Source organism: Sturnira hondurensis, unplaced genomic scaffold, assembly GCF_014824575.4.
Source record: "Sturnira hondurensis isolate 20B ecotype Veracruz unplaced genomic scaffold, ASM1482457v3 Scaffold0007865, whole genome shotgun sequence".
Classification (NCBI taxonomy): domain Eukaryota; kingdom Metazoa; phylum Chordata; class Mammalia; order Chiroptera; family Phyllostomidae; genus Sturnira; species Sturnira hondurensis.
The window spans coordinates 12,029,848-12,044,457 of NW_028080496.1; the positions used below are offsets into that span (position 1 = coordinate 12,029,848).

The following is a 14,610-nucleotide window of genomic DNA, read 5'->3' on the forward strand; positions in this document are numbered from 1 at the left end:
TTTGCTTGTTCATTCGTGTTGGTTTTTTGAGATTCCAACTGAAAATGAAATCGTATGGTATTTTCCTTTGTCTGGTTTATTTCACTTAGCATAATACCCTCTAGGTCTATCTGTGCTATTACAAATGTAAGATTTTATTTCTTTTTATGACAGAGTAGTATTTCACTGTATATATGTACCATATCTTCTTCCTTTTTTATTGGTTGATTTTTGGGAGAGAGGGGGAAAGAGGAAGAGAGAGGGTAACATCAACGTGTTGTTCCACTTATTGATGCATTCATTGGTTGTTTCTTGTATGTGCCCTGACTGGGGACCGAACCCACAACCTTGGTGTATCAGGATGATGCTCTAACCAACTGAGCTACCTGGCCAGGGCTATACCACTTCTTCTTTATCCATTCACTCCTCAGTGGACACCTTGGTTGCTTCCAAATCTTGGCTATTATAAATAACACTACAATAAACTTAGGGGTGCATATGTCTTTTCAAATTACTGGTTTTGTTTTCTTCAGATAAAGACCCTGAAGTCATATTGCTGGATCATATGGCAGCTCTATTTTTAATTTTTTACCATCTATTGAAAAATGACCAGGTCACACTGTTTTTCTTCTTTAACTTATTAATATGAGGCAATCTATGAAAGACTTATTAACATTAAATCATATTTGCATTCTTAGAAGACTTTAATTACTTGTTTACTATTTTAACAATATTTCATTGAATGTATTTTGAGCTTATTTATTATTTTTCTGTACATAAGTGCCATTATTCTCAGAGTTTTCTGGTCTGGTCTTTGTCTGCTTTTGAAACCATGGTTTTGCTAATTCCAGAAATATTGAATTGGGTGATATCTAACTTTTAAAAACATGTATGGTCACTTTACATAATTTGATGGAATTGTCAAAGTAAGTTCGGTGTGTCTGAGGCACTGGATTTATTCATGGAAAACAAACTCGTTCAGTTTTATGTTAAACACAGAGCGAAGATGGCTCACATACCCGACCAAGATACCATAGACTGTGGAAAACAACCCAACTCACCTCCATCCCCAGGAGTTTAAGAGCTTTAGGCTGCATGGGGAGAGGGGAGAAGAAAAACAACAAGGTAGTCAGACAACCAGTGTTAGCAGGACTTTAGCAGGGGAGTTTGCAAGAGACATAGTAACAGATTAACAATGGAGGACCGTGGCCAAGGAAAGGGAATGCCTTAATGTGGAAGCTCGGCTTCCGTGAAGTCAGCTGAGGGGAAGGATGTGCAGACACGCGACCCTCGTTCCAGCCGGAACCAGAGACGTTCGCTCACAGAAATGTGGGGACGGTGCTGCGGGGTCCGAGTGCAGGGCAAGGGCTCCTTGTGTTGGGCTTGTGCTAAGCGAAGAATTTTGATTGGGGTGGGGGGAAACCCAGCCACCACGGTCATACAATTTGATTTTGGCAGAGGTCCGTGATCCCCCAGGACAGGATGGATCACTCGTTGAGCCCTGGGAGCCTCGGGGCAGGGGGTGAGCCCTGCCCTGACCCCTGCTTTGGAAGAAGTAGATCCCCGCAGCCATAGGATGAAGAGGGCAGCAACAAAGTGGGCAGGCAGATGCAAAGGGGTCCCCCCTCGGGGGGTCTGAGCATCCCCGCTCGTTAAGGATAAAGGCCAGTGGCCCCAGGTGAAGCCTGGGCATCTGCAGGGACAGTGAGGCCTCACACCTGAGTTCCTGCGGGAGGAAGGGCAGCCGTGCTTGGGTATGGGGTGAGGCGCTCGGCTCTGAACAGGCCGAGTTACCGGGAAAGGCCACTGGGAAGCCCATAAGACCCCAACACCACCCAGCACCACACACGGCCCCTCAGCGCTACCCTCTTGGGCCCAAACAAGGTGTTGTAAAGGGTCCGGAAGCTCTTGCGCGTGTAGTTGCAGCGGTAGGCGCCCCCCATGAGGTACTCCAACACTAGTCCTATGTCGATGAGGCTGATGTGGTAATCGGGCGGCAGGTTGCCCTGGAAGACAAGAGACCGAGGCTCAGGCCCTGTGAGAAGCGTGGACTTCGTCCCTCACTCCTCAGGCACCAGTAGCCAACCCTGGTCCCTGCTCCCGAGCTAGGGTAACAACGGAGCACTCTGTCTATCACCATGTGACTCCACTGTACTTTAGAAAATGGGTTGAACTTCCCAGGGAGAGGAGTTAGAAGTCCGGTAGAAGAGACTGGGCTTAGGCAGAATGGCCTGCAGCGTGCCTGCGTAACCAGAAAGCAGTGGATTGTGCGGCTGGGTGACCCTCCTTTGTCCAGGCAGACGGGTTTTGTGGAGAAGGTGCTTTGCTAGCCGCTTGCAGGGCAGAAGCCCACTTCTAGGGGCTGGAGTCCAGATTTCACAGGTAGCAGGAAGGCGGGCTCCACGGGAGGCTGTGGATGGAGGGACTATCCCTGGGGACCCAGCATCTCCAGTGGCAGCTTCCCATGGTGCCCTGTAACTTTCTGGGGTGCTCCCAGATTTCAGCGAGGACCTGAACCCACAAATGACCTGGTGCAATTGGGGAGGAGCAGGGTCCAAAGACTGTCTCCTGCTGTTACAACTAGACTTTGTACAACATGTGACCAGAGTATTGGGGAGTCTCTCCTCTATTCCCTCATCTGAGTTAGTTTCTCTGGCTGAGAACACGAATGCACATGCCACACGGAGCATCCAGGGAGGGCAGCATCCTAGTGGAATGAATCACTTCCGATGTCAGCCCCATTAATTGCTTTAGCCTGTGGCCCTACGACTCAAGAAAGACCAGGACAGGAGGTGAGCAGATGGGGTCCCCCAAGCAAAGACTGTTACACTTCATACCCGTGGGAAGTGGGGAACAGATGTCACTTCCCAAAGAGGGAACAGAGAGGGACAAGGACAACTGCTCTGCTCCCCTGGACACACAGGGTGACAGAGGCATGTCCTCACGGTACTTCGAGAAAGAGGCAGAGTGGCAGGTCTTAACACAGACACAGAACGCGAGGCAGCAGGGACAGAAGGTGGCCGGGGCAGCCATAGGCGGGCCTTCCCCTGGCTGATGCCCTGGCCTTGGCCGTCGGGCCCGCCCCTCACCACTCGTTCAGCCTATCACATGAGAGGAGGAGCACCAAACTCAAAAAGGATGATTTTGTTTTATTGTAAATGAATTCTTTCCATGAAGAGAGGGGTTCATTGTTTCTTGGGCTGCCAATAAGAGAAGCGTACATTCTAGAAATTTAAAAGTTGTTCTGTAAAATGTCTTCTTGAGCAGTCCAAGTCAGAGAAACAGTCACGGGGGTGTAAAGCACAGCACAGCAGTATTGTCATAACTCTTACAGGGGTGGGCGGGCATTGGACTTATTGGGGGGATCCGTAAGGTGTGCAAATGCCTAATCACGACATTGCACACCCGAAACTAATACAATGCTGTTTGTCAACTCTAACTGGAAAATAAAAATTTTAAAAATCCGTTATGGAAAGATGCCTGTTGATAAGGATGACGAAATGTCGGACTGACCTTTTTAACGTCCCTGACCAGCAAATGCAGAGTGTTTGGTGGACCCAGTCTCTGAAAGGCAAGCAAGCATTCAACCACGTTAACTATGGTTTCCTCTTCAGCTTGGAGCAAAAGCCTGCCCTGGGGTTTTAAAGACTATAAACACAATAAATAAATAAATAGAATACCTGCCTGCTATCAAAGGGGGACCCTCCCACTGAAATGTTTTTTCAATCATTCCAGGCCCCTCTGGGTACCATGCACCAAAGGTTGGGGTGCCCGGGGATCCCCTCGGCGCCCCCTCCTGGGCCACTCACCGTGTTGTAAAGTTCCTCCAGCCTCGGGATGGTGAGAAAGTGCTGCATGTTGACTCCGTTTTCAATCAGGAGCTTCACAAAATCCACGCGATCCAAGACCAAAGCATCCAGCATGGCCTGTTCCAACGCGTTCACCTGCTCGAGGGAGGAGGGGAGCCCAGGAGTGTCCTCTTGGGGGGACACAAGGCAGGAGGCAGGTTGGAAACATCCCCCAAAGCGTATTCTGATCCCACTTTCCAGATTCTAGAGCTTTCTGAATGGAGTTCTCTCTGCTCTCTGTCTTTAGTAAACACACCCATCTTCCCTCCCTTTTCCCAACAGTTTGGCCTGCTGGTATATGTCAGACTAACCATCCAAGCTCAATGAAAAGAAAAAAAGGCTCTGGCTCAGTGGACTGAGTGCCGGCCTGCAAGCCAAAGGGTCGCCGGTTCAATTCCCAGTCAGGGCACATGCCTGGGTTGCACGCCAGGTCCCCAGTAGGGGGCGCTTGAGAGGCAACCGCACATTAATGTTTCTCTCCCTCTCTTCGTCTCTCTAAAAATAAATAAATAAATAAATAAATAAATAAATAAATAGAATCTTCTAAAAAATAGAGAGGAAAAAGAAGTGATTTTCTCTTTTTTTAAAACAAGCTGAAGACGATGCAAAATAACTGCCAAACTGCCACTGCCCTCTCTAGTTTCCAGGTTTGTTTTTAATTAAGATAGTTTATTCACTTTTCTTGTAACGTAAACAGAAGAAAGAAAACCACATGAGCTGCATTCTTTTGGAAATCAAACTGCGATCCGTACTGGAATCTCCAAGCTCCCACCCCCACAAACAATGGTTTCTGAGGTGGCAGATTGCACTATTTTATTTACCATGGTTTAGTATTTACGTCAGTCCTCAGCATCACAGCACCTGCAGCCCTGGGTATAATGTGAAGACTTGCTGGGCAGAGTTTGTTTCCTTGACTTAAAGTCCCCTGTGTGGCAGCCAGGTGGGGCCGAAAGGGTGTGCAGTGTGCCACCAGGGTGAGCGACAGAGACCATGCCTGCCACCTGTCACTGCAGAGGCCTGGAGCCCTGTCTGGCCTGTGTCCTGTAAGCCGCCCCTCCACCCAGACCCTGGCCTCCTGTTTCATTCGGTTGCGGTCGGTGCATTGCCTGTACTCTCCCACCTGGAGCATCTGCGTGTCTGCCGGGCAGAGAGACCTGCTGCTGAGCCTGATGCTCCAGCCTCCTCTGTCAGTGGCTTTATGCCCCCAAAGCAGGGACGTTAGTGACAACCTGACAGCTGCACCCCAGCACAGGTGACACAGGTGTGATCTTGTCAATGCTTTCCCGTGGCCTCCTGGGAGCCAGGGCCCTGGTTGGGGCTGGAGTTGAGGCACCTGGGTGCCCCTTCCCTTTGAGGATGAGGGTGCTGGCCTCTGGAATTTGTGGACCCCTAGACACTGGAGCAGAGACTCCCCACATACCCAGTTCAGCAACTCAATCTTCCGGGGGTCCGTCTCCTCCTCCGCCTCCTCTTTCACTTTCCCCTTCTTCTTGCCTTTTCCTTTCCCTCTGCCTGCCTTGGTGGTTGCCGTGGGTGGCTTCTTGTCCTTCTCCATGACCTTGCTCTCCACTGGGGGGGCCAGGCTACCCAGGGGCTGCATCCGCAGCAAGCAGAATGGGGAAAACACACACACACACACAGGTGCACATTAGCACATGCAGGCACTTGTGCAAAAGTGACCACACGTACACAGAGTCCTCGGGGCTTCCATGGTTTCCGTGAAACAGAATTTGAAAACTCCATGCCCTCAGTGCAATCACTGTATTTAATTTTAAGGAGCTATTTTTCTCATTTGTTTAAAAGGGTAAAAACTTTGCCGGGGCTGGTGTGGCTCAGTGGATTGAGTACCAGCTTTTGAACTGAGAGATCGCCGGTTCCATTCCCAGTCAGGGCACAGGCCTGGGCTGCAGGCCAGGTCCCCAGGTAGGGGCGTGCAAGAGGCATCCAACAGATGTTCTTCAACCTCTCTTTCTCCCTCATTTCCTCCCTATCTAGAAATAAATAAATATGATCTTTAAAATAAATAAAAGGGTAAAAACCCACTTTTGCCTACTATGCTAAAATATTTAGTGATAATTTCTTCAAGAGCACCGGTTTGAGTCTGTGGTTAGCACTGGTAGCTCTAACTTCCTCCTGGTTCTTTGATGTTAAATACCAACAATGTCTCCCAATAATCCTAGAGGATCGAGTGTTGGATCATCAGAACCCCCCCAGACCATTTGCTGAGACCCAGGGGAGTGCAGACTAAAGAAGCATCTGAACAAAGTCAGGGGAAACAGTATGAATTGGAAAATAGTTTCACCGGCCAGTGGGGCCCGAAGACAAAGATCTGGCTTCTCGCTATGTCCACGCGGTTCCACGCCAGCGCCAAGCTCAGCTGGTCCGGAGCTGATGCGTTCGTTCCTGGAAAGGCAAGAAGGTAGGTGATTCTCTCTCGGTGCCTGGACCACCCAGGGTTTGGGGCTGGAGCTAATCAGAGCTGTCTTTTCTTGTGCCCCAGAGTGACCCCCCAGGCCCCAAAGCTAAGAGCTCTTTCTTCTCAAGGGGCTGCCTAGGAGGAGGCTGGAGGCAACCCAGTGACTCTGAGACCTTTAACTGTACTTGGAACTGTCAGGCCTCCACCAGGACAGGCCAGCAGGAGCTGTGCCCCAGTCTGGAGGCGAGGGCAGCCAGAGAGAGCACTACCGTGCAGCCAGCCGCACAGACAACCAGCCCAGCACAGCCGGGCTGGTGATGGACGCCCTCTCCACTCTCTCCTGCTGTTTGTCACTGTCCCAGCAGAGCCAAGAGGCAGGTAGGAAGTGCCTGTCCCCAAGCCACCCCAGGAGTGGTCAGGTTGCAGCCAGCCTGTCCTCAGGAGAGGAGCAGAGCAATGGGACAAGACACTGCAGGATGCAGTGATTGGTCGGAGGGGGGTGGGGGGAAATCCCATTTGGTGTTTACTCTCTGTGCATCAAAACCTTCATGAACGGGTTCCAGATGGAAACTGGTTCTGGCTTCAGCTGTCATGGTCCACGGCTGACAGCACCCCTATGGAGGACCCGTTGTTCTACCTTGGCTTCCTACTGAGATGAGTCTAGGCAGCTGGCTGGCTCGGGCTCTGCCACCAACAAGAGAAGGGGATGGATTCCTTGAAAGGACAGGAGGCACCACCTCCCCACAGCTCACCTTTCAGCAGGGCGGTTAAAATCGCCATCTCCATGTCTTGCTGCCCCTCGGCTCCCATTCTAAACACGGTGACCTGGAAACGGGTTGATCATGAAAACACTGAGTAAAGAGAAGCTGAACCCTGGCTGGTGTGGCTCAGTGGATTGAGTGTGGGCTTGCAAACCAGAGGGTCACCGGTTTGATTCCCAGTCAGGGCACATGCCTGGGTTGCCACCAGGTGCCAGGTGGGGGGTGTGAGTGAGGGGCAGCCACGTATCGATGTCTCTCTCCCTCTTTTTCTCCCTCCCTTCCCCTCTCTAAAGATAAATAAAAGAAGTTTTTTTAAAAAAGAAGTTGAACACAAGGAGGGAATTAGGTTGTTTTTTAACCCTCAACAAGGATATGTTTAATGATTTTTTCAGAGAGAAACATCTACGTGAGTGAGAGCTATGGATCGGTTGTCTCCCATTTGTGCCCTGACTAGGGATCGAACCCGTAAACTTTCCGTGCACCGGACAACGCTTCAACCAACCAAGCAACCTGGCCAGGGCAGGGTGATTTTTTTTAGAGATTTTAAAAAAGATTGTATTCATCTTTAGAGGGGAAGGGAAGGAGAGAGGGAGGGAAATATCAATGTATGGTTGCCTCTTGTGCGTCCCCTGCTGGGAACTGGCCTGCAACCCAGGCATGTGCCCTGACTGGAAATCGAACCATGATCTTCTGGTTCGCAGTCCCGTACTCAATCCACTGAGCTACACCAGCCAGGGGCAGGGCAGGGTGATTTTTAAAAAGAATCCCAGGGACTAACAGGCAATGATTCTGAGAGCAAAACCGTTTTAAATCCGGGTCATCTGGCTTCCAGAAGTGATAGCATTGCTTGTCCTGACTCAGAGCCCTTGCCTGGATTTTATTTTATTACCCCATTGGCTCATTCAGGTTCTACATGCCAGAATCTAAATGGTTATGACAAAACCAGTTATACTCAGGTTTGATATACAAGCCTACTTCATTTTTTAAAAAAATGATTTTTATTTATTTTTAAAAAGAGGGGAAGAGAGGGAGAGAAACATCAGTGTGAAGCTGCCTCTTGTGTGCCCACTACTGGGGATCCAGCCTGCAACCCAGGCATGTGCCCTGTCCGGGAATCGAACCAGCAACCTTTTGGCTCACAAGCTGGCATTCACTCCACTTAGCCACACCAGCCAGGGGCTACCTCATTTTATTGTGTTTTGCAGGGATCGAGTTTACAAATTGAAGGCAAGACCTTCCACCAGCTAAAAGATGACAGTCAGCTTGCAGATGCCTTGGATGATGGTTAGAATTTGTTAGCAACTAAGTATTTAGTAACTGAAGCATGTACATTGATTTGTTTTAGGTATAATGATATTGGACACTTAATAAATCTCAGTATAGTGTGAACGGGATTTTTATTATGCATGGGGGAAAATTTGCGTGGCTTGCTTTGTGGCAATATTTGCTTTATCATAGTGGTCTGAAACCCAACCCTCAATATCTCTGAAGTATGCCTACCTACGTTTATAAGAAATTTGTAGAATTTCGAAGAGGCTATCTGACATCTGCAATGAGGGTGCCTATCCCTGATAAGATTCATTAAGGAGGCAAGGAGTGGGAAATCATTATAGGCACGTCTTGTTTAATTGTACTTTGCTCTATTGCACTTTACAAATACTGCATTTTTGTTGTTGTTGTTACACAAATTGAAGGTAAGACTCTCCACCAGCAACAAGATTACAATGCACTTTACTGCGGTGGTCTGGAACCAAACCCGAACTATCTGTGAGGTATGCCTGTACTGTATTTGGAAGGTGATGGGATTCGATTTTACAGGCTCACCTAAAAGAATGGTGTGTGTCGGCCCTCAAATCTTTAGATCCGATGGATATTGTGCCCCTTAGAGTTGGTGTGACGTGGTGTGACGTCACCTGACCTCAACTGAGGTCTGAAGGCACCTGGGTTGCTCTACCCTGTGAGCTCACGTGACTGCTGTCCCGTGGGCGTGACAGCCAGTGTGGTGTGGATTTGTACGTCGCCTCTTGGAAAAGCTGAGCTGAGGCGTGAGCAAGCCCATCACGCACACATGGGCAGAATTAGGGAGGAAACGCGACTCTCTCAGCGGAGCTGGCTCGGAAATATGCTCAAGACACTTACGAGCTCTTTCTTCTTCATGCACTCCATGATAATTGCAAACAGCTGATGCGACTGCGTCTTGCTGTAATTAAATGTTTTCTGCATGGTGACCAGGAGCTGATCCCTGAGGGATTCATTTATGACCCTGTTTAAAGAAAACGCCAAAGAGAGGAAGACAGTCCAAGTTTAAGTCAGTGACTGGGAACCAATCTGACATCTCTAGGTCCATCTGGTGTCTTTGGTCAGAAACTTTTCCACTGGAGGGGATCCCGGGACAGCAGATGAAAAGGGAGCAGAGTGTGAAACTGCGTTCACACTTATCCTATCTCCCGGGCTGGTTGAAACCTTATAAGGGGAAATGAAGCTGGGAGAGAGCATATGCCCTAGAGGAGGGATGCTGTAAGAAATCGCACGCAGGTCTCGATGGCTCCTTCTCCTGCCGCCCTTGGGGAAACGGGAGAATCGCACGCATCTTCCTGATTTAACGTTATTGGACCGGCTAAGGTTTCTTTCTGGGCCTAACCTAGCAGGGCAGCTAAAACCCCACCCCTGGGGACAGGTCAGAAATCCTACCCTCCTTCCTCACAGTATTTGTGTGCGAAAGACAGAATGTCCGCGGCGCGTCCGCTTCCGTCGCAAACCACCACGGGGACCGGAGGCTCTTCCCAGAGATATTCCAGGACCACGGAGAAGACGTTAGGGCCACCTTCCACCACGAGGCCCACGACGGGCACGCCCTGGCCCAGCCCTGCAACACACAGAGCGCTCGCCCTCAGACCGACGTCCCAGCACCAGCCGCTGCTCGTCTGCACGTCTCAGATTACAGACTGACAACCGGATGGAGGTGGCGGCAGGTGCGCATGCTCAGTGAGAGACCCAATGGCGGTGGTTTTCATTCTTTAATTCAAACCCTGCATTGTGGCCGTGTTGGGAAAAGCAGAGACTTAAAACCACAACCGTTCTGAGTCCTCTGGGGTGGAGCTCCCCGCCAGCTCAGCTGCCATGAGGGCTGCTTCAAGGTGAGAGACACCAGAAGGTTCTCTCAGCTGGAAAAAGGCCTCCCTTGCTGCCCTGCCCCAGGGTCTGACAAAGAGGCCTTGGCCGGTGTGGCTCAGTCCGTCAGGCATTGTCCCGCAAAGCCAAAGGCCAAAGGTTCCATTCCCGGTCAGGGCATGTGCCTGGGTTGCAGGTTCGGCCCCCTAGTCAGGGTGCATACGAGAGCAACCACTCCCTCTCTTTCTCCTTCCGTACTCTTTTCTCTAAAAATAAATAAATAGATTCTAAAAAAAAAAAAATAAAAGGAATGACACAGGGAAAGGCACTGGACCAGCGATAACAGAGCTCAGTTTACCACCTGGCCTCAGGCATTACTCACAGGACCAAGCCACCACAGGCCCTACAGAAACATATGTTAAAGGTATATCATCACTGCACACCTTTGTCTCCTAAAGGGGCATTAAATACGAGTATAGGGAACTGTTTGGACATCCAAGTACTTTGAAGGTCCTCTCCTGGTCTCTAGCAGACCACAGGGCTCTCCAGGGGCAAGGCAGGAGCAAGCGGACATTGGTGACAAAACCAGCAGTGGGTGGGGGGCTCTGGGAACCCAAGGGCAGCAGGAGACTCCAAAGAACCTGGGGCTCGGGCAATGGAAGGGCAGCAGAGACAAGTGCGCCTCATTCACAGTTTCACCCCAACATGGCTGTGACCTTATGTCCTGAGCACCTTTCACCAGACGTCATGGGAGTTATCTGATTACCATCCACCAGTGCCAAGTGGGAGAAGTGTCCTCAGTCTCACTGTTCGAAGGACTTTGGATGGTATCTGGCAGCGTATGTTAGGAGATCTAAAATTTCCTTTAAAATAAAATATTTATTTATTTGTTAGAGAGAGGGAGGGAGGGAGAAAGGAAGAGAAATGTCAGTTGGCTGCCTCTCATGGGGAACTGAACCTGAGACCCAGGCTCGGGTGCCCTGACCAGGAATCGAATGGCGACCATTCACTTTGCAGGACAACCAACTGAGCCACACAGGCTGGCCAGGGCGAGAGCTGAGAACTTCAAGTGGGGGAAGTCAGAGTTTCTGGTTTGCTTCTGTGACGCCTTTTTTCTGCCAGGAACTTCTACGTAGTTTGGACAACTCTTATCAGAATAATCTCAGTTAAGTTCAGTTCGGCAAATGGGTGTGTGAAGGTCCGCTTTGGGCCTGGCCCTGCCCAAGAGAAACTGGAAAGATGGACCAAGGTGACCCAGACCCTGCCTCTGAGGTCCCCAACCCAAGCAAGGCTTAGCGTTTTAGACATTCGGGAATGCGGTGGCTGAATCCCCTTTGTTTCCAGAAATGGAGTGGAATGAATTCGTGGTTTAGGCTGGACTCCCCGAAGCTCCATCCTGTGAGAGGTGACAGCTGAGCACCCCTTTGCTGTCCCTGCCCCACTCAGAGTCCTAGGCAAAGGATGACAAAGGGAAGCCCACCAGTCACGTGGCCAGGTGAAGTTGGGCAGTGTGAGACTTACAAACACGTGAGAACAAAGAATTCAGTCACCAGCTGATTTATCCATGGAGAGCGGATCCTTGGAAACTCACAACTTTGCGCAGCAGGCCCTCTCACCTCTAAGCACTCTGGAGTGCTTTAATTTCACTTCAATTGCACTTCATAATGATCATTTCCAGGTGGTCGTTCACAAAAATCACACCAGTCGTGGTAAAGACAAAATACTCTCCAAGATCACTTTGTAGTGACCTACTAAGTCACTAAAAATCACTGTTCAGTTCTACAAGTCACTGGAGTAGGAACATGTTCCAAGAGGTTACTCCATTATTTTCACTCTAATGGGTTGTTATTATCACTGCATGGGATTGAGGACCGCTCCTTCCCCTCCAGCTTGACCTCAGCATCCTCCCCCTGGCACGGGCCGCCTTGGTCTGGCTGCGAGAACAGAGCTGGAGCTATTCAATCGAGGGATCACACAACACTCAGAGGATAGAAGAAACCATACTAGGTCTTTGAGAAATGGTTTTTGTTCAAGTTTTTAAAAGATAACTATAGCGACTCTAGGGAACTGGAACCATTGGCCAACGGGGCAGGCAGTTGCCGTCACCCTGGCAACCACTGCAGAGCTGTTTCTTGAATCAACCCTCCTGGTTGATCTTGGGACAGGGCCTCAGGACACCGCTCAGTGGGGTGTGCTTTGTAGGTGGCTCAGGAAAAAGCTGAGGCAAGCCCTCTTCTACTGCTCTACCAGGAATCAAGGTTAAGGCTTTAAACACCCCGGGGGCAGTTTCCCTCGGGTGGCCCACTGTCCTTGGCCTTCGCCAGAACTTACTCGTGTTGATCTTCTGCAGAGAGATGTGTTTTTCCAGCTGCCTCCGGAGCTTGCCCTCGGCGCCGTACTTGCCCAGGGTGCCGTTGTCGGCCAGGATGAAGTGAGTGTGGGAATTGTTGAGCACAGAGAGCTTACTGAGCGGGTTGGACATGGTCTGGTAGGCTCGCGTCACCTGACAAAATGCACAGCGTGAGTCAGAGCGGGGCACCAGCAGGGGAAGCAAGCATTCGTATGCACGCAGCCACCGCTTCCTCTAACTGTGCGTTTCTTTCTTATTCTCTCAAAGGAAGGATTTTTGTTTTTGCAAATTTCTATATTCAATGAGAAATGATAAAATTATTTGGGATAATAGCAACCCAGAAATTGTACTCTGGAGCATCGATCACAGAGAAATGAAAATGTGTGTTAACACAGAGTCCTGTCTATAAATGTTTACAGCAGGTTTATTGGTAATAGCCAACTGGAAACCTCAAATTGCTGATATACACAAATGATCTGGGTCTCCAGAGGATTATCGTGGAGTGAAAAAGCCAATCCTCGAAGTTTGCATGCTGTGTGATCCATTCACATGCCATTTTTGAAGTGGTGAAATTAGGGGCAGGGCAGATGGTGGTTCCCAGGGGGAAGGAGGCAATTAGGGGGCATGTCCAAGGGCAACGTGGGGCAGGGGGCAGGTAGGGGTGACAAAAGCACTGTGAATCTCGACTGTATCTGTGTCGAGATCCTGGTCGTGATATTGGGCCATAGCTTTGCAAGATGTTACCTTTGGGGAAAGGGGATCTGGGACCTCTCTTTCTTATGCCAGAGGGAGAAGGGGATCTACAATTACCTCTAAATAAAGACTGATTTGGACAAATAGCCCATGTCTGAGGGGAAAACCCTTACATCCTTTCCAACCAGGTCTTCCTTATTCTCCACGATGCCCCAGGGAGCGATTCCTATAGCACAGACCCGGCCTCTGGACTTGGAGGAGTGGTCTTTCAAGGCGTCCCCAACGTGGCTGATGACACCTGGGAGCAGCCAGAAGTCACAGTTTTAGGTCCTTTACCTCCCCCAGGATCTCACTATTTGTGAACTTTAGGGTCCCCTTCTCTGAACTACTTCTTTTCCCAAAGAACAATGTTGAGACATAATGATCTTCATTTTCAAAAGAAAGTGTGCTGGCCCTGGCCAGGTGGCTCAGTTCGTTGGAGCATCACCCCGTACACCAAAAAGTTGTGGGTTCGATCCTCAGTCAGGGCACATGCCTAGGTTGTGGATTCGCCCCCGATGCGAGTAGCGTGTGGGAGGCAACTAATTGATGTTTCTCTCTCCCTTCCTGTTAAAACTCAACAAAACCAAAACCAAACTGGCTGTGAAGGGATTCCCTTTACAGATCTCCAAGGATGGAAGTCGCTGGGTCTCTTTGGCACTCCCTGGCTACGTTCAGCTAAAGTTCACAGCCAGATTGCCCGCATGTCCTTCAGCCTCTCTGTGCCTCAGTTTCCTCTCCCATATGCTAGAGAAAGGACAGTCAAGAACCTCAATAAAAACGAGGTTCGTACAGGACTCCGTTCAAGGAACGGCATGCACAGTGGGTACCAGAAATGTTGACCATTACGACAAATCACACCAAATGAAATGAAAAACAAAAAAAGCTACTGAATAAAGACTTCCCTCCTGTCATAAATATGACCAAGAGGCAATACCTTCTGTTTTTCAATCTCAATTACTGCAAAGCTCTTTGGAGACCAGAAGTTCTGGGTCTGCTCTCACCGGTGCTGACGCCCCCCGTGAAGATCCAGGCCCCGGTGGTCACGGCGGCCTTGATCAGGCCTCTCCCAAACACCTGCTTCAGCTTGGGCTGCATCTCGAAGTTCTGGAGGCCTCCGTGCACAGATATTAGGAGCTTGGGCAGCTCCAGCTGCCAGTCCTTCACCATGAGATGAAGCAGCGAATCGGGCTTGGTGTCATAGGACACGCGGATATACTGCAACAGAGTGTGTGTGACACTCAGCACCCAGCCTTGGTTTTGCCTCCCATGTCACAGAGGGACAAGGCCACAGCGCCTGTCCAAGCAAGGGCTGTCAGACTTTCTGTCCCTCAGGTTCTGGGGCCTCCATGTGAGCCTGTGGCCAAGCAATGGCAGGAAACTTCGGAAGGGTTGCCAGATTTAGCAAGTGAA

At 50.0% G+C, this 14,610-nt stretch overlaps 1 protein-coding gene across 5 annotated transcripts in view; it reads right to left on the reverse strand.

Moving 5' to 3' along the window:
* The window catches only part of TRPM1 (transient receptor potential cation channel subfamily M member 1), a 69,395-nt gene that overhangs the window by 32,081 nt on the left and 22,704 nt on the right, over positions 1–14,610 (reverse strand). For 4 of the 5 annotated variants that reach the window (XM_037053788.1, XM_037053789.1, XM_037053787.1 and 1 more), the window contains exons 4-15: positions 14,202–14,415; positions 13,332–13,456; positions 12,447–12,618; positions 9,696–9,870; positions 9,144–9,267; positions 6,996–7,068; positions 6,130–6,230; positions 5,248–5,421; positions 3,789–3,923; positions 3,493–3,543; positions 1,845–1,985; positions 1,041–1,070 (exon numbers count right to left, since the gene is read on the reverse strand). In XM_037053788.1, the coding sequence (XP_036909683.1) occupies positions 1,041–1,070; positions 1,845–1,985; positions 3,493–3,543; positions 3,789–3,923; positions 5,248–5,421; positions 6,130–6,230; positions 6,996–7,068; positions 9,144–9,267; positions 9,696–9,870; positions 12,447–12,618; positions 13,332–13,456; positions 14,202–14,415 (1,515 nt within the window). The remainder of the gene's footprint in view (positions 1–1,040; positions 1,071–1,844; positions 1,986–3,492; positions 3,544–3,788; positions 3,924–5,247; positions 5,422–6,129; positions 6,231–6,995; positions 7,069–9,143; positions 9,268–9,695; positions 9,871–12,446; positions 12,619–13,331; positions 13,457–14,201; positions 14,416–14,610) is intronic. The other variant, XM_037053790.1, reaches the window with a different exon arrangement.